General features: G+C 42.2%; 1 protein-coding gene across 4 annotated transcripts in view; it reads right to left on the reverse strand.

Annotated features, from left to right (window-relative positions):
* WWP1 (WW domain containing E3 ubiquitin protein ligase 1) overlaps window positions 1–22,901 on the reverse strand; it is a 168,564-nt gene that overhangs the window by 118,998 nt on the left and 26,665 nt on the right. For all 4 annotated transcript variants that reach the window (XM_074944151.1, XM_074944149.1, XM_074944150.1 and 1 more), the window contains exon 2: window positions 8,704–8,794. Coding sequence is in view for 3 of the 4 variants with exons in the window: in XM_074944149.1 (XP_074800250.1) it covers window positions 8,704–8,794 (91 nt within the window). In the remaining variant the exon portion in view is untranslated. The remainder of the gene's footprint in view (window positions 1–8,703; window positions 8,795–22,901) is intronic.

Below are 22,901 nucleotides of genomic sequence, written 5' to 3' on the forward strand. Positions count from 1 at the left end.
GTCCAGAGAGTGTAGTATTGAATCCCGTTTGCTCCCATGAGGTTTAAGGAAGAAGGTGGTATTTGGGATAAAAATTTAGGATGAGGTCTTAGGGTGACATTGTCCATGAAAAAGATGATGTATGGTGGGTGTGCCATGAGGACCCCTAGCTCTCCCACTTGGCAGGAAGACATGATAGCGACTAAGAAGGCTACCTTCATCGATAGATGTGCCAGAGAACATGTTTCTAATGATTGGAATGGGGCCCCATTAAGGCAGCGTAGTACCAAGTTCAAGTCCCAAGGTGGGGTGGGTACTCGTATTTCAGGGTAGACATTTCTGATACCCTTATGAAAGCATTTGGGAAGACGATGGGCAAATATAGATATCTTGTCCACCTTGCAGTGAAAAGCGGTAATAGCTGCAAGGTGTACTCTGATTGAACTAAGGGATAGTCCAGATTTCTTTAGCTCCAAGATGTAGTCTAATATCATAAGTAAGGGAGCGGTAACAGTCCTGGATTGTTTATTTTGAATCACTTCCATTTGTGCAGATATGTTCCAAGCAGGTCAGTTTGTCATGATGGAACCATGTTCTCAGGTGAAGCCTCTCCAGGTTCGGGTGGTAAACCTGTCTGACATCCTGCAATAGAGGGTTCAATAGTAGAGGAAGAATGCATGGTATACATACTGTCATCCGCAACAGGTACAAGTACCAAGTTTGTCTGGGCCACTGGGGGCTATCAAGATGACTTTGGCCTGGGTGGTCTTTATTTTGTGTATTACCATAGATAGCAGGGAGATGGGGGGAAAACACGTATAGCAGAGGTGCATCCCATTTGATGAGAAAGGCATTGCCTAAGGATCAGGACCCCCAACTCTCAAGCAGAACTGCAGGCATTTGTAATTCTGGGATGTCGCTAAGAGATCTATAGATGGGTGACCCCAGTGTCTAAATATGCTTATCAGGACTGTGTGGTTTAGTTACCACTCGTGGTCTTGAGAGAATTGTCTGCTCAGTGTATCCGCTGTGGGAGATACAAGGCTGCTATGTTGACATTGTGCTGGACACACCAGTTCCATAGTTTCATAGCTTCGGTTCATATGGAGTGATCTTGCTCCTCCCTGCTGGTTTACACAAACATGTAGGCAATATTATCTGTCATTACCCTTATGGTCTCGTTCCTGATTAAGAGCAGGAAATGAAAGCACTCATAGCAAATTGCACACAGTTCCAGGAGGTTCATGCGTAACAGTGTCTCGGAAGGAGACCATCTGCCCTGAACTGTGTGGTGTCAGAGGTGAGCCCCCCAGCCTATCAAGGAGGCATCTGTTGTGAGAATCATGAAGGTGAAGTCTGTGTGAAAGGTACTCCCACACACATACATTATGGAGTTTGACTTTGAGCAGCAAGGTGAGGCACTTGTTCAGGCTGTGTCTTTGTAGAATGTAGATGGTTCCTAGCCAACCCTGAATACAGCACATGTGAAGTCATACATGTCATACCACGAATGTGGTTGCTGCCATATGGCTTAATAATTGGAGGCATGTCCATGCCGATATCTGTGCACTGTTCAGTACTATAGAGATCAGAATGACTACAGTGACAAATCTGTTCGTTAGTAGTGATGCTTTGAGATGGGTGCCGGTGAAATCCAGTTTCTGTACAGGTGTCACTGTTCATTTTTGTATGTTTAGTTGTAATACCAGTCGTGAAAAGAGGGTGATTGTCCTATGAGTGTCTAGGGCATCTACCGGGTGGGTGACTTTGGGAGGTAATCGTCCAGATAGGGAAAGATTATCACTTCCTGCTTGCAGTGGTGTGCCGCCACTACTGCAAGAATTTTGGAAAACACCAAAATTTTGGAATTTTGGTGCTGTCAAAAGGTAGAACTTTGTATAGATAATCTTCTGTCCACAAAGTAAATCTGAGGGACCTCTTCAGAGCAGTATGTATGGTTACGTGAAAATAGGTGTCTTAGAGGTCGAGGACAGAGAACCGGTCCCCCGTATTCCAGTGCTGGTATTATTGTTGCTGATGTGACCATCCTGAACCATTGGAGCCTTATGAATGCGTTGAGTTTTCTAAGGTCTAGAATAGGTCTCCATACTCCATTTTTTTTCTGGGTTCAGAAGTAGCTGGAATAAAAACCCTTCCTGTTACGTTGGGATGACACCAGTTCCACAGCACCCAGATGTAGGAGCTGTTTTACTTCTTGCCATATAAGGTTTTTGTGAGAGGAGTCCCTGAAGAGGGATGAGAAGGTATGGTGGTAGGAGGGATGGAGGTTAATGGTATCAAATAGCCTGTGTGGATTATTTCTAGAATCCATTTGTCCATGGTGATGGATTTCCATGCTAAACAGAAAGGGGTCAAATGGTGTCCAAAACTGGGGAGGTCTTTTAGGCCCTTGACCAAACGCTCAAAACTGTTTTGCAGAGGGTTCCTGGGACGGCAACAATTGAGCCAGAGGTGGTCGACGCCTTGGTCTCCATGCTTTTGTGTCTCATATTGCCTCTGTTGTTGGGTGTATGGAACAGACCTTGTATGCTGGGTGGGATAGTATTTACCGTGGTTTTTTTTTTAAATGCAGGTATGTATATTCCAAGGGTATGAAGGGACTCGCCAGTCTTTGCTGCAAACAGCTTCTGGCCATCAAAAGGGAGGTCCTCCATTGTGAATTGTACCTCCCGGCTCATAACTATGGCGGTGGCCATATAGCATGCCGTCGTGTCTGCTGTATCTAAAGACACCAGTAAGGAGCTTCTAAGCTAGGAGATGGCCTCTGAGATGATGGTTGTAAATTAATCTCTTTTGTCCTCCGGTATGGGTAGTCAATAGTCTGTCAGTTTGGAATAATGAGTGTGGTCGTATTTCGCCATCAGTGTGGTGTAACTGGCAATCCAAAATTGCCGAGTGACTGAGGAATAGGCCTTGAGGCCAAAAAGATGTAACCATTTCCACTCTTTGTCATATGGGGTGGATCTGGTTTGGTGTTGTCCGCCTCATTGATTGACAGCATCAACCACTAAGGAGTTTGGTGTGGGTTGAGAAAATAAAAAGTCCATCCCCTTTGAGAGGATGAAATATTTTTTATTCGCTCTCTTTCAAGTGGGCGGTATTGTTGCTGGGGTCTGCCATATGTTTTTAGCCGGCTCCATAACTGCTTCATTTATTGGAAGTGCAATTTTCGACGAAGATGACGTTTGGAGAATGTCCAATAATTTGTGTTGGGATTCTAGGACTTCCTCTGGAGCAGGGTTTTCCAAACTTGGTTCGCGGCTTGTTCAGGGTAAGCCCCTGGCGGGCCATGAGACGCTTTGTTTACCTGAGCGTCCGCAGGTACGGCTGCTCGCAGCTCCAAGTTGCCGCAGTTTGCCGTTCCCGGCCAATGGGAGCTGTGGCAAGAAGTGCAGGCTGGGCCACCGCTTCCCACAGCTCTCATTGGCTGGGAACGACGAACTGTGGCCACTTGGAGCTGCGAGCAGCCGTACCTGCGGACGCTCAGGTAAACAAAGCATCTCATGGCCCGCCAGGGGCTTACCCTGAACAAGCCGCGAACCAAGTTTGGAAAACCCTGCTCAAGAGGGATCTCTAGGGAATCAGCAATTCTTCTGAAGTACTCCTGGAAATGTTTGAAGCCATCTTCAGCTATGAGTAGGGGAAGCATTATGGCTTCATCTGGGGAAGAGGAGGAAATGTTGGTTGTTGGTGTAGTTTCCTGTTGCAGGGCCTCCTCCTGTTCTTCAAAGCTTTCCTCAGGGAGTTCTGATGGTGCAGCCCCTGAAGGTGGTGGAGGAAATCTAATTCTCTCCCTGTAGGAGCTCAGGACCCTGGGGTATTGCCTCCTGTATGCCCCCGGGGTCCCAACAGGGCCACTGCAGGGGAATGGCTTAGGCAGTGGCATCCATGGTTGGCCATACCAGGTCTAAATGTCATCCCTGTGGTGAGATTTAGGCTGTACAGGTGGGCTTAATGCTGAAGTAGTTTGGATGAGAGAGGAGCGGTGTGATGCAAAAGCGGCCTTCTCCTCATCATCTTCCTCCTCACTGGAAAATTGAGAGGTCAGAGTTGAGGTAGGTAGACATGGTACTGTGAGTACTGGAGATACGTCGGTACCGAAGAGGGTTGATTCCAGCGTTGCTGAGACAAGTCTTTGTGGTGCAGGAAATGCTGCCGTGCTGGTAATTTTAGCATGAAAAGGTTAGTGCCGACGATGCCATTGTAATTCCAGGTGTCGGTGCTGACATGGGAGCACTCTGCGCTATGGGAGCTGAAGGTGGCACCATAGCCCGTGGAGAGTGGAGTGGTGCCACATCTTTAGGCGGCTCCATCGGTGCCATGGCAGAGGAGGTAGGCTTCTGTTTGCCTCTCGACTCCGAGTCTGCCTGCTTGAGGTCACTGGCTTTCATGGTAATGCAGCATGGTAAAGCCCTGGCTGGGATGATTTAACTGGGAATTGGTCCTGCTTCGAGCAGGGGGTTGGACTAGATGACCTTCTGGGGTCCCTTCCAACCCTGATATTCTATGATTCTATGAGTACCAGAGGATCCTGGTGCCTCATATGTACTCAGCCGTAGCGTGGTTCGTACTGAGGATATAGAATGAGCCAGAGATAGTTTCTTTTTTGGTGGCTCTTTAAGAGGGGAAGTTGATGCTCTTTTTCTCACTGCCTTTTTGGGAGAGTGAGCCTTGCTCTGTGTGGAGGGTGAAAACTTTCAGAAGGGGTCTTAGGAGACCATTGTCCAGAGAGGGTCTGCTGTTGGGGATCGGATGCCAGGTGCAGTGACTTCTCCATCGGGATAAGTTTAAGACGTAGGGATCTGTCCTTCTGGCATGACCCTTTAAGTTGCTGCAATGAGAGCACTTTTGTGAGACGTCTCTCAGCTAGGCACCAGACACACTGAGAGTGTCAGTCAGAGACCAGGATCGCCTCCCAGCAGGAAAGACAGCACTTAACGCCTGGTGAACTGGGCATGGCCCAAACTGTAGAGGTTCAGCCCTAAGGGGTATTCAAACTTGAAGGAAAGGAAAGTGAAAAGGGGAGAAAGGGACAACTAAATAATTAGCATACTAAAGACCATTCTAATCCTAAAAGATAACTATCAATTTTAATACTGCGGGGAGCTCTGTCTCAGGCTGAGGATGGTTGAGAAGGAACTGAGGGGAGTCTGGTTGCGTGGCCCTAGATAGGCGTCAACAGCAGCAGAAGACGGGGAGAGTGTATGCACAACCCAGAAGAGCACTGCGGCTGAAATTCTCCAATCAAAGGCGCAGGGACACACATTCACCTCAAGTGGAGCACCCACAGAGACACTTCTCAAAGAAGAACTGGGTGCCTTCTTCTGGTTCCAGGTGCTTAGCCCTTAGTGACTTCCACCAGTTCAGTAATTTGAATTTCTTTAAAATTTTGACTATTATTTTTATTTAATTTAAATGATTTTAAGAGATTATAAATTAAGGAGAGGTTGTCAATTCAAATTTTATAAGAGGTTTATTTCTTGAAAAGAAAAAAAGCATTTAATTTTTTGAAAAGATTGATTTTTATTCACCATGGGAAGTATGAGGGCACTTGGGACACAGAGACAACTCCAACAGACACTGCTGGCCAACATATTCTGATTGTAAGTTCATGCACCAAGAATGGAATCTATATGGAAAAATCACTCAAAGAAGAAAGTTTAGATCTCCAACTCATCTGATGCTCTATGTATTAAACTAATTGGAGATGATGTTCTATAGCAATGTCACAAATTCAGAAGCTATCAACTTTTCAAATTAGACTAAATTATGGTCCTGAGCAGTAGATCACACCTGAGTCCAGTAAAATAAGCTTTTTTTATTTGCTACGTTATGCCTCAATATCCTGCAAATAAATATCACCATGCTACAATCATCTTCTCATCCTCCTCACTGCAGTTTCTCCTACCATAATTCTGCATACAACCCGGTTTCCTCCACATTTCTCCCCACATTTGCTCTCCCCACCCCAAACCCAATACAAATAATCCAACTCCATGCCACCATGGCCTCTTCCCCAAGGCCTACGCAACACAAAATATCCTTCTTGCCCAAGACACACACTTCCCACCACACAGTGTCGCCCCATCGAAAACTAGACTACTCCATATTTACGTTATTCACATCACCATGCAACAACCCTTTTTATCCTGCCCAAATCCATGTCCCCCAGAAAACAAAACCTACTGCCTCACAGTTAACACCACACCCATTTAAAAACAATTGAATTCCCCCATTCAAAACATGGCTGTGTAAGGGCTAGGATTGCTCAAATGCACTTCCCACCAACTCACTCATTAAAAGTCAGAGTAAACACCAGGTAAGGGAGTATTAATATCTGCAATAATCACAGTCCTTATGGCTTTAACACCTAAACTTCATTACACCCACACACTCGAAGACTACACAGCACCATAACACACTTTCAATGTCAAAGAGAAATATACAATTCATATACCAACTTATCAATCACAAACAAAAAACCCTGTGATCTATGAACAGCACATTACACACATCTCCATGTTCATCTGGTTGAGATCAGAATTGAGGCTTTTTGTTTGAGCACGAATGTGAAGAATTGGATGTGTGCACTGTGTGTTTGCATATTGAGACTGGAGTACTGTGCAATATGTGAGTATATGTGGGTGTTAAGACATGTGAATTGCAGTGAATGGTAAGTTACTTCAGTTAGTGATTTCCCTGAACCTTAAATAAATGAGGGATGGAAGATAACTTGATCGCCTTAAGGCCTGGTCTGCACTTAAAAGTTAGGTCAAATTCCCTGAGCGCTGTAGCTATGTTGACCTAACTCCCAGAGTAGAAGCTACATCCTATGGCATCATTTGGGGAGGTGGAGTTCCTACAACGATGGAAAAACCCCTTCTGTTGCTGTAGAAAGTGTATGCGCTACAGCAGCATAGTTATGTCACTGTAGCTGTGCCACTGTAGCACCTGTACTGCAGACATGGCCTACTTCTTACACAGAAAAGTTTGTGTGGAGGAATATTAGTATACACAAGCACATACTTTTAAAAAGATTCTTGTTTTATGTTTTTAGTTTTGATTTCTGAGGCCAAAATTAGTATGGTCTACGCTCACAAATGAATCTATCAAACCAAACAGTTCATCTAATGTTAGTACTCATACTCCCATGTCCTTATATCTCGTCTAAAAGCAAATGGCCCATTTTAACAGAACAGGGAATCAGTAACTTCCTTATTTCTACTGCTAAAAAAAGCAGATTTTTTTTTAAATGCAGCTCAATGTGACGTAAGTGCAAAACAAAATCCAGACACATTATTTTACAAAGAAAGAACTGCAACAAGGAAGCATAAGCTTAAAAGAAGTTAGTAAATTCTCATGTTTCACCTAGTTTAACTATTAAAGCATTAACCGCTTCTATTGTGAATCTCCATCCTAAAGATTTAGCTGACAATTTGTCAGTACTTTATGTCACACTAGAGACTAACAGCAGCGAACTAACTCTGTATTTAGAGATCCATGATATTCTGCTATTGACTCCACACTTAATTTCTGATGTCCTATAATCTACAGATACACATCAGAAATGTTAAACAATTCAAAGCAAATTCAGTAAAAAAGCACAGAACCCATAAAGACGTCATGTTTGATGAAGATTTCAAGATTTAAATCAGGCATGAGAACCAATTTTAAATTACCTAAGGTGTTTCTGAACATTTGAAACAAAAAGGTGCATGAGGCAGAAAAAAACCCCTCATCTTTCAGAAACATGAATTTAAACTCAAAAGGACATAATTTATATCAATGCCAAATTGCAGATTAAAATTCACAGCTAGTTATTCATCAATACAACCATGAAAAGGAACGCAGAACATATGAAGCAAAACATAATTTAAAGTGTCCTGCATTTTCTTTTGAAAAATGTTCTTAAAGCAACAGAAATTGAACATTTTAGGAACAAATAAAATCAGGAGGACAATTTGCTATAGCAGAAACCATAGTGAACACGCTTGTTAATAAGATTAAATCCTTCTCCATGCAACACTCATTCTAAAATGTGCATAAAGTATTCCCTTCTAAAAGTTTTCTAAAGCAAACCTGCACCATTAAAACTAGTTATGAGTGGATTAGAAATATGACACATTGTTTCTTTGAGTGGCCACAAACCTGGAATGAGTGTAAAATTATGCTTCACATGAATAAAAAAAACAAAACAAAGGAAGACAAGCCAAACAAGAGCCATTCACCCACCTCAGAAAAACCAGCTAATCCGTATAAAAAGCACTCTCTCAGGAAACTACAAAATTGCAAGCTTCTGTATCGCCTCATTTTTGCTGACCTTACAAAAAGACAGCATACTTTGAACTTTACAAGTGTGTAATCAAACCCTGCTAAAAATAATCAAAATATCCTGATTTATACTACAATACTTTATGAAGTGTGTTGCTTTATGCTTTTCTTTTTATCCCCAATTTTCTTTTTAAACATCTTGGAAATAATACAAATTAGTTTCACAAGATATTTATACAATAGTTGTAAGTTTAAGTAAGAATAAGTTTGAGTGACATGGGGTAATATTTTCTGGTACTGCCCTCAAACTCAGTCTATATCAATAAAGGTTACACAGATTTTATGCTACAAAGGATTATTTACCGTGAAAAAGAATACTTTCTGGACTAATGGCCACATATTACTATATGTAATACACAGATTATTACTTACCAGTTACTTGCATCTGTAATCTTCCATTATGGTTGTTACTGGTATCAGATCTTGGTGAGGCTGTGGCCATGTCAGAAGCTACAGCTTTAGCCTATAAAAAAGAAAACGATAAATATGTCTATACACATATCCATTTAGTTTACTTAAAAATATCCAACTTCACATGTTGTCCACAAGTATAAACTAGAATAAACTGAGCAACTAAAACAGTGAGTTTCTTTCCGTCACTGAGGTATACCAGAACACGATATATTATTTTATAACCAAATTAAAGTAATGGTTTTACATTTCTATTGTGTCTTCTAGCTGAGGACCTCAAAGCACTTTACAAATGTTAAATGAAGTAGCTTCAGAATACCCATCTGAATTAGGGAAGTATTACCTTCATTTTATAGATGGAGAAAGTGATGTAGAAGACTCATAGAATAAAACATAGGGCTGGAAGGGACTGCAAAGAGATCACCTAATCCTGCCCAAGATAAGGCAGGATTAACTATACCTAAACCATCCCTTCCAGGTGTTTATCCAACCTATTAAAAACCTCCAATTACGGGGATTTCACAAGCATTTCAACAAGTTATTTAGGGAGGCTATCTATCCTTAAAGTTAGATATTAGGAAATACTTTCTATCCTAAAGTTTCCCTGTGGCAAACTAAGTCAATTACTTCTTGTCCAACCCTCAGTGGACATGGAGAACAACTAATCACTGTCTTCTTTATACCAACCTTTTACATATTTGAAGACTTATCATACCCCCCCCCCCCCACCACCACCTTCTTTTCTGTAGATGAAACATGCCCAATTCTTTCAACCTTTCCTCAGAGGTTCAGTTTTCTAAATCTCTTACCATTTTTGTTACTTTCCTCTGGACTCTGACTAATCTGTCCACATCTTTAAGTGTTGTACCCAAAACTGGACACATTACTCCAGCTGAGGCTTCACCAGTACTGAGCAGAATGGTACAATTAAATCCCATGTCTTACATACAACGATACTGTTAATACATTCCAGAATTACATTTGCCTTTTTCACAACAGCACCCCCAGTGCTGTTTCAATTTGCGATCCATTATTGTAACTTCCAAGATCCTTTTCTGCAGTACTACTGCCCAGACGATCATTTCCCACTGCGTTTGTGATTTTTCCATCTGTTCCTACTTTGCAGTTGTCTTTATTGAATGTCATCATATTGATTTCATACCAATTATTCAGTTTATCAAGATCATTCTAAATTCTAATTCTGTCGTCAAAGTGCTTGCAATCCCTCAACCTGATGTCATCTGCAAATGTTATAAGCATTCTCTCCACTCCATCATCCAAGTCATTAACGAAAATATTTAGTCCCTGCTGAACTCTACTTGATATATGCACTCAGTTTGACAGCTAACTCTTACTAATTATTCTGAGTATATTTGTTCAACCAGTTATGCACCCACCTTACAATAATTTGAACTAGACTAAGATTCCCTAGTTTGAGAATGTCATGTGGGACCATGTCAAAAACCTTTCTGAAGTCAAGATACATGTCTACTGCTCCCCCCCATCCACTGGGCCAGTTGACCTTTTAAAGAAGGAAGTTAGGTTGAAAGAAATTAGGTTGTCTCTTTCTCTTTAGATGATAAGTACTCTGGTGCAGGGACTGCCTCTTCCTGTTTGTTCAGTGCCTACAATGAGGTCCTGCTCTCAGATGAGATGTTACAGTACTGTCTGGAAACAAGATAAATAACTTGTCTCCAGAAGAGCCAGAAAAAGAACATAGCTCTGACTCCATGTCCTAGGGTTTAGTCACAAAAATATATAATTTAAAATGTATCTGCCAAAACTTGGATATGTTCATATGTAACTAATTTATGTTTGTAACTTGAACAAGTATGACAACAAACAACAACAACAAGTAAGACATTTATATAGGAGCAAAGAGATATCCAGGATCCTGTGAAGTCTGCAGGACAGAGAGATCAAATTCTGTGGCAAGCAACTCTAAATTCTATGGTAAGAACTCCTAAATTCTCCAGCACTGTTAATTTATTGTAGTTCCATGAAATACTCTTCATTCTAGCCATCCCACCCCCAAACACACAATACTATGGATCAGTTTAAAATATTAATTTACATACAATTTGTCAATAAAGGCTTTCAGCAACTATTTCTGATGAAGTATTTTGTCCACTATATTCTCCAGATGACCCAACTCAGCGGGGACCAGAAGTTATGACTTGAACTGGGCACTTGAGTTTAGTATCTCCATCTCCCACTTTGTACATGCCAGGGAAGCAAGCTTCAAGCCTCAGCTGCTGCTCTATTCCCTAGGCAGCCTACCTGCCCAGCCTGACTTCTGGTTCCTCCTCCTCCCTGCCTGCAAACAGAACTCTAGCACTTGCTCCCTCTGCACGTATCTTTGCCTTATTCTACAGAACAGTGAAGAGAGAATTCACTGCAATTCAATGAATTTCCCCTTGTGGAGAAAGGTCCAGAGTATGCACCAGCTCCAGGCAACTAGATAAAACAAAGTGCTGGATACACTGCCGCAATGAAATAATGAATTGTGCAGGAAAAACACTGAATTCTGTGTTATCTTGGAAAAATACCAAATATACCATTACTGCAGAATCATAGAGTCCATACAGCCCTGTGTAAGGTGACCTAGGCAATTCACCCTTCTCAGAACTATTGTTTCAGCCTGTTTACAGACTCAAATGGGTATCAGTTATACACAGTTCACATTTTCAAGGTTATCTTTGCAACCATAAGGACTAGACATTTTTTAAAAAATGAATGCCAAGTTTCTGGACACAATTCTGTAGCAAAGAATACACTGGACTCTGGGAATACAGATACCGCAGACATTGGGAGGCTGGGGGAGTGGGGGAGAGAATGAGTGAAAACTGCTTCAAACACCTAACCACTATTTTTGTCCCTCAAATCTCAAGCAATTTTGTATACACAATTAAGTCTGACATCCCAAATTAAATGCCTGCAGATTGCTTTTGGGGCAGATATGACCTACGCATGTTGAACAGCTTATAGCAAAAATGTAAAAAGCATTAAGTTATTTTAAAAGTTTAAAAATAGGCAAGTGCTTTTTAGTCCATGAACACTAGATTTTCCATTATAAGACTGAAAACAATGTAGCTAGTACAATATATTGTGACATTTATAAAGCTTGAATTGATCTCAAATTAAATGTCCTCACACCTCTTGTCTATATAATTAAAAAAGCTGCACCTTTTAGCTCATTAAAATTTGATGGAGGGAGTTATTGATGCAGTTTTTTTTATTTAAAGTATTTGCATATATTATAGTTCGTTTAGGCCTCAGCATATTGTGTTATAGTTTCCAATGTAAAATTAAACAGGTTTACTTTTAAAACGAAAAATGAATTTACATAAAAACATTTTAAACCCACTATACACCTGCCTCATTTACTGCAATTGTTCTATGATGTGTTGTGAAAGGCTGTGCTTCCTCCAAATGTATGTCACCTGCTGTACGTACAGAAGCCATATCCACCTTCATTTATACCGTGCAAAGAGCCAGAACTCCTTCTGAACCCTACTCTTCATTATGCATTTGTGCATATCATCTCAGTTTATATTTGAATGCATGTGCATTACTAATAAAACACATAATTTTATCAGATATAAGTCAGTGTACATGCCATGAAGTTTTAAAAAACATATTTCATGAAATTAAATCAAATAAGGTTCTAAGTTGCTGCCACTTTTCCGTCTCCACCTAAGGTGCTAGGTCTTACACCCACACCCGACACACTGCACTTTTTTTCATTCCTTCCATGCTCAAAAATAATGGATCAACTATTTGATGAAATTTTATGAAAAAAAAAATCATACTTTGACTCCAAAGTAATCATGCCAATTTTCAACTGAAGAGATAAAACTTGGAAATTTATAAGCAATTGAAAACATCCCTTCTTAAGAGATACACATGGGGAACCTTAGCTATGAGAATTACCAATAATAAAAATAGTAATTACATTTAAAATAATCTGGAATACAGGTGTCCAGTAATCAACACCACAAAAAAAAAAAAGTCTGGAGGATTTAGAAGTAAGTTTTCAGATCAAAAGGGGTCATTAATAAAAGTTAACTACTAGCAGGAGAGCCAGAAAATCAGTCATGAAATTCACGGCTTGAAGAATCAACTTGTAAGTTGGAATTCAGCTGGTGAAGTGGGCTTAAATATCAATTTGTGCAAATTTTTAAACTTAAAGTATCTAGTCTTTATAGATACATACAATATACACCAACATAGTGTTTTCCTGAGTCTGCAGACAGTACTGAATGGCCCTGCTACTTATCGCTTTGACTGACAACAGCCGAGGATGGGGACTGAGTAGAGTAGTAAAAACAACTTTTTTCCTTCCTCCTACCCCACATCCTAACAGAAGCCAGGACATTGAGACACAGGTCCCCTTCCCCAATGCCCTCTTCACAGTAGCTAAGCGTCTAAATAAGGTCCAGGAACAGCATCCTGATTCAAATCTCAACATACTCTCCCTTCTCAGAAGCTTGGGGTAACCAGAGGTCTGGGCTTCTCACTTCAGTATTTCTCCTGGACTGAATAGGAATCTTGGGCCTGTGGTCACAGCTGTATTCATAGTACATATCTACATGAAACAACCTTGGACTGAATCCCAGTGGAAGCAAACAACACATGGACTTTCACATCACACATGGGGTCATTTGCACCCTGTGGTCTCTGACAGGGCAATCCAGGGGACAATGCATAGGATAGTGATGAACTTTCAAATTCCTTCCATCCAACTTTTAATGACATTGGATGTGTCCAATATTTTATGAGAGAACAATTCCTTCTTATCTCCACGTGCCCCCTCATGGCTGGGCACCCTAATGCCAGGGGGCATGCTGTCCTATTTCCCTCCTCTTGAGCCCCTAACGACTCCACAAAAAAGCTTTATTCCCTCAACACCACTCCTCCTTGGGGCTGGTTATTACAAAAAATGTAGTGCAAACATTAAGTAACAAAAGTCCCACAAAACAGTCCATTTATAACCCCCATGGATATAATCCTTAAAATCCATGACATCTAATCCATTGATATAACATACCACACTCCAGCAGCTTTCACTACACCTGGTCTTTTCTTTAATCTTCTTCCATCCTTCTGCCAGAACAGGTACCCCAGCTCTTCCTGCTGGAGTGCAACCCCACCCCGCCTCTCTGCTGGAAATTCATTCTCATCATGGGAGTATTCATTACTCTCCCTTTTCCCTTAACTTCTCATCTCAGACTGGCCAGCAGGTAGGCCCAACTACTGTTCCCTGGCCCTTAGCCTTCTGTTTCTCTGGTTCCAGCTCTCCAGCATGGAGATATCAGCGGGTAAGCCCCTTTGCTGCTCCTGCCTTCAGCCCACTCTGGCCCTCAGCTCCATCTGGGAAATCAGCAGGCAATTAACTCTATTTTCCTGCTTTCACCCCCTCCAGCCTGAGGCCTCTTACAGATTTCTTCAGGGACCTCTCCCCTCTCTAATTCTCCCTCATCCTTTATAGCCCCAGTGTCGCCCCACCCATTTAACTGGCCAAACTTGGAGCACCTGTTCTGGTACAGGGATGCTAGACCTGCTTTACTTAAAGGGGCCAGTCACCCTGTGACAATGAAGGTTTCAGACTTGATTTCTCCAGCATCAGCTGCACGTAATCCAGTGCACATGCGAAGGAAGTTTCCTATACCCTTGTAACGAGTCCAATTCAGATTGCCATTCCCTGGCAGTGCTATACGTATCAAAAACTTTCAAAGCCCTAACATCCCGAAGAGTGACTGTGGTTCAGACAGACATCAGGCCACGATGTTTTCTTTCACAAGCAGGATGGCCCCAGATACTGCCCTTTCTGCCACGAAACATCTGTCCCACATGACATTTCTACTTACCATGTACCTGGCCAGAAAGAACAGACAGACAGACAGACTTTGCCAACTTACGACATATTTTCCTGAGTGCTTATCTTTAGATCAGTGAGGCACAGATCACGTCTTTCTCCAGTAATGACCACTAGCTTAGTTCACCAGCTACCTACAAAGGAGTCTTTTGGTCTTTTGTTTATGGCTCTGAGAACAGATCATATTAGCAAGGGATGCCTTCTCTAGCCACTGGTGAAGGAGGATTCTTTATGCCTTTCCTCTGGTAACAAGAGTGCTGGTACAGCTCAGAAGAGAAAGGTTTTATCCTAAAGTCTCCACATTGACCTAGAACAATAAGGTTCTCAATTTTGTTGCAAACGGTCAAAGCTGATCCTATTAGGAGGAGCATCTGGTCTCAGATGACCACTTAGACCCAGGTACTTTGTTTCAACTTGAGAGACCTCTCCATAACAGCTTGGCTTCTGACAAGAAAGAGCTCTTTAGCTATTGTGTCTCCAGGCAGATTGTTCATATTTTCTTGCAACAGCCACTGGAAAGCCTTAAAATAGAAATGGTTGGGGGGAGGAGTGTAGGGGGTGGGGAGAGGAGAGTCTGTGGTGAGTGGTGAATGTTGACTGATTCAGGAATGTTTCTTTCACTGCATAAACTTACAGTGGACTATTTTTGGATTCAGACTCAAGGAAAGACTCCTGCTTTGGTTTTTGTCATGCAAAATCTGCTTCTGATGCAGGGGAACCCAAACTCTCTTGCCTGCTCCAGGGAGAAAGCATCAGGCTTCTAATGGCAACAAACAGCAGGGTTCAGACTCTAATTTGGAGCAAGAATCCAAGAAGTTGCCCACCTAGAATTTTCATTCCCCATACATCTTAAGGATACATTCGTTTTCATCAACATTTCCTATACTCTGCAGTTAAAAACAACCATTCACTTCATAAGACATAAGAACGGACATAATGGGTCAGACCAAAGGTCCATCTAGCCCAGTACCCTGTCTTCCGACAGTGGCAAATGCCAGGTGCCCCACAGGGAATGAACAGAACAGGTAATCATCAAGTGATCCATTCCCTGTCGCGCATTCCCAGCTTCTGGCAAACAGAGGCTAGGGACACTATCCCTGCCCATATGGGCTAACAGCCATTGATGGACCTATCCTTCATTAATTTATCTTGTTCTTTCTTGAACCCTGTTATAGTCTTGGCCTTCACAACATCCTCTGGCAAAGAGTTCCACAGGCTGACTGTGCGCTGTGTGAAGAAATACTTCCTTTGGTTTTAAACCTGCTGCCTATTAATTTTATTTGGTGACCCTTAGTTCTTGTGTTATGAGAAGGAATAAATAACACTTTCTTATTTACTTTTTCCACACCTTGCATAATGACAGGTTTCAGAGTAGTAGCCGTGTTAGTCTGTATCCGCCAAAAGAAAAGGAGTACTTGTGGCACCTTAGAGACTAACAAATAAGTGAGCTGTAGCTCACGAACGCTTATGCTCAAATAAATTTGTTAGTCTCTAAGGTGCTACAAGTAATCCTTTTCTTTTTCCACACCATTCATGATTTTATAGACCTCAATCATATCCCCTCTTAGTAGTCTCTATTCCAAGCTGAAAAGTCCCAGTCTTATTAATCTCTCCTTGTATGGAAACCGTTCCATACCCCTAATAATTTTTGTTGCCCTTTTATGAACCTTTTCCAATTCTAATATATCTTTTTTCAAATGGGGCAACTACATCTGCACGCAGTATACAGGATGTGGGCGTACCATGGATTTATATAAAGGCAATATATTTTCTGTCTTATTATCTATCCCTTTCCTAATGATTCCCAATATTCTATTCGCTTTTTTGAACGCCGCTGCACATTGAGTGGATGTTTTCAGAGAACTATCCACAATAACTCCAAGATCTCTTTCTTGAGAGGTAACAGCCAATTTAGACCCCATAATTTTAATGTATAGTTGGAATGTGTTCCAATGCGCATTACTTTGCATTTATCAACATTGAATTTCATCTGCCATTTTGCTGCCCAGTCACCTAGTTTTGAGAGATCCTTTTGTAGCTCTTTGCAGGTTGCCTGGGACTTAACTATCTTAAGTAGTTTTGTATCATCTGCAAATTTTGCCACCTCACTGTTTACCCCTTTTTTCAAATCATTTACAAATATGCTGAATAGGACTGGTCCCCCTGGGGGACACCACTATTTACCTCTCTCTATTCTGAAAACTGACCATATATTCCTACCCTTTGTTTCCTATCCTTTAATCAGTTACCAATCCATGAGAGGACCTTCCCTCTTATCCCATGACAGCTTACTTTGCTTAGGAGCTTTTGGTGAGGGACCTTGTCTAAGGCTTTCTGACAATATAAGTACACTATATCCACTGGATCCCCCTTGTCCACATGCTTGTAGACCCCCTCAAAGAATTCTAGTAGATTGGTGAGGCATGATTTCCCTTTACTAAAACGATGTGGACTCTTCCCCAACAAATTATGTTCATCTATCTGTCTGACAATTTTGTTCTTTACTATAGTTTCAACCAGCTTGCCCGGTACTGAAGTCAGGCTTACTGGCTTGTAATTGCCAGGATCACTGCTGGAGCCCTTTTTAAAAATTAGCATCACATTAGTTATCCTCCAGTCATTTGGTACAGAAGCTGATTTAAATGATAGGTTACAGACTATAGTTAGTAGTTCTGCAATTTCACATTTGAATTCCTTCAGAACTCTTGGGTGAATACCGTCTGGTCCTGATGACTTACTGTTTAGTTTATCAATTTGTTCCAAAACCTCCTCTAATAACATCTCAATCTGGGACAATTCCTCAGATTTGTCACCTAAAAAGAATGGCTCAGTTTTGGGAATCTCCCTCACATCCACAGCCGTGAAGACAGATGCAAAGAATTCATTTAGTTTCTCCGAAATGGCCTTATCGTCCTTGAATGCTCCTTTAGCATCTCGACTGTCCAGTGGCCCCACTGGCTGTTTAGCAGCCTTCCTGCTTCTAGTGTACCTGAAAAAATTTTTGCTATTACTTTTTGCATCTTTGGCTACCTGTCCTTCAAATTCTTTTTTGGCCTTCCTAATTATATGTTCACACTTCATTTGCCAGAGTTTATGCTCCTTTCTATTTTCCTCACTAGGATTTAACTTCCACTTTTTAAAGGATGTCTTTTTGCCTTTCCCTTTGTTGTTAGCGGTAGCAGATTTTTGGTCATCTTACTATGTTTTTTAATTTGGGGTATATATGTAAGTTGAGCCTCTATTATGGTGTCTTTAAAAAGTTTCTATTCTGCTTGCAGGGATTTCACTTTTTGTGCTGTACCTTTTAATTTCTTAAAAAGAAAAGGAGTACTTGTGGCACCTTAGAGACTAACAAATTTATTTGAGCATAAGCTTTTGAGAGCTACAGCTCACAAAAGCTTATGCTCAAATAAATTTGTTAGTCTCTAAGGTGCCACAAGTACTCCTTTTCTTTTTGCAAATACAGACTAACACGGGTGCTACTCTGAAACCTTTTAATTTCTGTTTCACTAACCTCATTTTTGTGTAGTCCCTTTCTGAAATTAAATACTACAGCGTTGGGCTGCTGTGGTGTTTTCCTCACCACGGAGATGTTAAATTTAATTGTATAATGGTCAGTATTACCAAGCAGTCCAGTTATAGTCACCTCTTGGACCAGACCCTGTGCTCCACTTAGGACTAAATCAAGAATTGCCTCTCCTCTTGTGGGTTCCAGGACTAGCTGCTCCAAGAAGCAGTCATTTAAGCTGCCAAACTTGATTTCTGCATCCCATCCTGAGGTGACAGAAATCCCCCATTATTATTGAGCTTTTTATTTTAATAGCCTCTCTAATCTCCCTGAGCATTTCACAGTCACTATTACCGTCCTGGTGAAGTGGTCGGTAATATATCGATACTGCTATATTCCTATTATTAGAGTATGGAATTACTATCCATAGAGATTCTACGATACAGTTTGGTTCATTTAAGATTTTTACTTCATTTGATTCTACTCTTTCACATATAGTGCCACTTTCCCACCAGCATGACCTGTTCTTCCATGTAGTGTCTTTTGGCCTGTCATACACACCTCTGGTAGGTACAAAGTTGGTAGTTTTCTTGGTGGGTCATCTGAGATAAGAGGGCATATCCAGATTTACCACTGCCTAGATGGTATACTACTGAGGATACAGCTGTGATACATGAGACCTAGCTAAATCACTGAGTTGCTGAAACACAATGGCTTCATTAGCAATCAAAGTTTGCTTTTTTCCCCCCTTCTCTCTCAGAATCTCTTATAGAGGGAGCTCAATTTAAAACAGTGGGAGCTATGTGGTGAGTCTGAGGTGAAACTGCATAAAATTCAAGCTTTCATCAAGCAATTCCTCATCAGCATACCAATGACTTCAATTGTATGGAAACAGTTCCCATGGCAATAAGTGATCCATCTCTGCCTCTTCATAACATAAATGATCTGGCGAAAGGGGTAAACAGGGAGGTGGCAAAGTTTGCAGATGATACTAAACTACTCAAGATAGTTAAGACCAAAGCAAACTGTGAAGAACTTCAAAAAGATCTCACAAAACTAAGTGACTGGGCAACAAAATGGCAAATGAAATTTAATGTGGATAAATGTAAAGTAATGCACATTGGAAAAAATAACCCCAACTATACATACAATATGATGGGGGCTAATTTAGCTACAACTAATCAGGAGAAAGATCTTGGTGTCATCGTGGATAGTTCTCTGAAGACGTCCACACAGTGTGCAGTGGCAGTCAAAAAAGCAAACAGGGATGTTAGGAATCCTTATAAAAGGGATAGAAAATAAGACGGAGAATATTTTATTGCTATTATATAAATCCATGGTATGCCCACATCTTGAATAGTGCATACAGATGTGGTCCCCTCATCTGAAAAGAGATATACTGGCATTAGAAAAGGTTCCAAAAATGATTAGGGGTTTGGAACAGGTCCCATATGCGGAGAGATTAAAGAGGCTAGGACTTTTCAGTTTGGAAAAGAGAAGACTAAGGGGGATATGATAGAGGTATATAAAATCATGAGTGGTGTGGAGAAAGTGAATAAGGAAAAGTTATTTACTTGTTCCCATAATATAAGAACTAGGGGCCACCAAATGAAATGAATGGGCAGCAGGTTTAAAACAAATAAAAGGAAGTTCTTCTTCACACAGCACAGTCAACCTGTGGAACTCCTTGCCTGAGGAGGCTGTGAAAGCTAGGACTATAACAGGGTTTAAAAGAGAACTGGATAAATTCATGGAGATTAAGTACATTAATGGCTATTAGCCAGGATGGATAAGGAATGGTGTCCCTAGCCTGTGTGTGTCAGAGGGTGGAGATGGATGGCAGGAGAGAGATTACCTGTTAGGTTCACTCCCTGTGGGGCACCTGGAATTGGCCACTGTCGCTAGACAGGATACTGGGCTGGATGGACCTTTGGTCTGACCCAGTATGGCCATTCGTATGTTCTTAACTTCCACAACAGGCTTTACAACAACCAGACTCAATATACGGACAACCTATTTAACAATTCCTGTGGAGGTGTGGTCCATTCAGTGGTTGAGAGCACCCATTACCTATTCAAAGGCATACCTTTGATGGCACATTTACTCATCTGCCTGACTGATTTCAGTCTTTTGGGAGGGGGAGCTCAGATGGGACCTCATATAGCTTAGGGCAAATGGTTTCTCACAAAATCATAGCTTGGTATCAAGCTGGAGTTTGGGGGCTATGGAGAATGTAATAAATAGCTGGTCTCCTCTCCCTCCTGGGGTCACAGCCATTCATGCAAAGACAACTGAAGAGAGGGTCCCAATGGGTGCTCCATTGTAGGTGTGGTAGCATCCATGTGCCTGGGATCAGAGATCTTCTGTAGCAGTGCCCATTGGGGTAGTGGAGCACTCATAGGGACAGACATCTCAGTTACTGCACAGGGTGAGTAACCCTCTCTTCTTCAAGTAGTTTCTCCATGGTTGCTCCACTGTAGCTAACGGTAGAGCAGTGCCCTTAGATGGAAGGCTGGGGCTTTGGAGTGACATCTGCTAAGGAGAATAGGAGAGTGCGTCCCAGTAGAGCGCGTCCCAGTAGAGCATCTGATGCCGCGTTGTGTATGATCGCATAATGTTGACTAAAGGTGTCTGCGGACCTCCAGGTGGCCACCTTACAGATATCAGTAATCGGCACATTACACCTCTACCCCAATATAACAGTCCTCAGAAGCCAAAAAATCTTATCGCGTTATAGGTGAAACCGTGTTATATCGAACTTGCTTTGGCCTTGAGCATTTTCGTTATTAATAGTCACTTCCCACCCCCGACTGACCCCTCAGAACCCCCGACCCATCCAACCCCCCCCACCACTCCTTGTCCCCTGACCATCCCCTCCAGAGACCCCCCCCCATCCCAACACCCCTGCCTGTCCCGACCCCATCCACACCCCTGCCCTGACAGGCCCCCCGGGACTCCCACGCCCTATCCAACGCCCCTGTTCCCCATCCCTGACCGCCCCGACTCCAGAACCTCAGAACCATCTAACCCCCCCTGCTCCCTGTCTGCCACCCCCAGAGATCCTCTGCCCCTTATCCAAGCCCTTGGCCCCGGCCCGGCACCCTTAACACGCTGCTCAGAGGGGCGCATCAGAGCCAGACACACTGACGCACTGATCCACAGCAGCGCGCAGCCCCACCCCCTAGAGTGCTGCTTTACCACGTTATATCTGAATTCAAGTTATATCGGGTTGCGTTATGTCAGGGTAGAGGTGTATTTAGAAAAGCTATTGAGGCGGACAGCAAGTGGAATGCATATGAGTTCCAGGTAGGGGCCGAAGTTTGTGGTGTTGGTAGCAAAGTTGGATGCGCTCTAACATCCATTTTGACAAACGTCATTTGGATTCAGCGGATTCCTTTGATCTTTCAGCAATAGAGAAGAATAAGTGTAGCAACCCTCTGAACGATTTAGTTCTGTAAAGGTAAAAGGATAGTAGTTGTCTTACATCCAAGGTGTGTAGCATGGCCTCATACTGGTTGCCATGTGATTTAGGGAAAAAGGAAGGAAGGTGGATAGGTTGGTTTAGATGGAGAGGAGGATGGTACCTTGGGTGAAAACTTTGGGTGTGGTCGTAACGTGACCTGATCTTTGTAAAAGATTTTGTGCAGAGGGTACACCAAGAGGGCACCTATTTCTCCTACCCATTGGGCAGATTGATGACTATGAGAAAAAAGTTGTTTTCATGGACAGAGGTATGCAAGAGCAAGTCACCATAGATTCAAATGGTGGGTGGAGTGTAAAATTAGGCTGAGATCCCAAGATGGGGTGGGATCTCGTACCTCAGAGTAAAGATTTTGAAGGCCCTTCAGGAAAATTTTTGTCATCGCATGGGTGAATACCGAATGACCTTCTATCTTAGAGTGGAATGCAGTAATGGCGGCCAAACGTACATGAATGGAGTTTGCGGATAGTCCTGATCTTTTTAACTCCAGGGTGTAATTCAGGATGAGTGGCAAAGGAGCTCTCATTGATGAGACATGTTTTGTGTCACACCAAGTCCAGAATCTTTTCCATTTACGTAGGTAAGTATAGCACGTTGTTGAACACCAGCTATTTAAAAATCTCCTTTACCTCTTCTTAACAAGTCATCTCCATATCTTGGAACCATGAAGGAGTCATGCCTTCAGATGGAGAAGTCCTAGATCTGAGTGGACAATTTGGCCTGCATCCAACTGCAGGGTGGCTGATGGACAGACCACTAGGCGTAAGAGGTAAGGATACCATATTTGTCGTGACCATGTTGGGGCTATGAGAATGACTCTGGCTTGTTCCACTAGTATCCTGTGAAGCTCTTTGAATAGTAGGGGAAAAGGCAGAAAGGCATAGAGGAGAGGTGCATCCCATGAAATGAGGAAGGCGTCCCCCAGAGATTGGTGACGTAGACCCACACTTGAGCAAAATTGTGGGCATCTGGCGTTCTTCGATGTGGCCAATAGATCTATGTTGGGAAATCCCTAGTGATTGAATATGTGCTGTAGGGTTCTTGTGTCTACCTCCCACTCATATTCTTTGAGAACTTCCTGCTCAGTGAGTCGCTGTGGTGTTCTGGTAGGTATACAGCCGAGATGTTGATACCATGTTGGATGCACCAGTTCCACAATTTTAGTGCTTCTGTAGACAGAAATTGAGACCTCACTCCCCCCATCTGTTGATAAAACATGCAAGCGATGTTATCCATCATTAGCCTTATGGTCTTTTATCCGATTATTGGTAGAAAGCATAGGAATATGTTGC

Source organism: Natator depressus, chromosome 2 (genome assembly GCF_965152275.1).
Source record: "Natator depressus isolate rNatDep1 chromosome 2, rNatDep2.hap1, whole genome shotgun sequence".
Classification (NCBI taxonomy): domain Eukaryota; kingdom Metazoa; phylum Chordata; order Testudines; family Cheloniidae; genus Natator; species Natator depressus.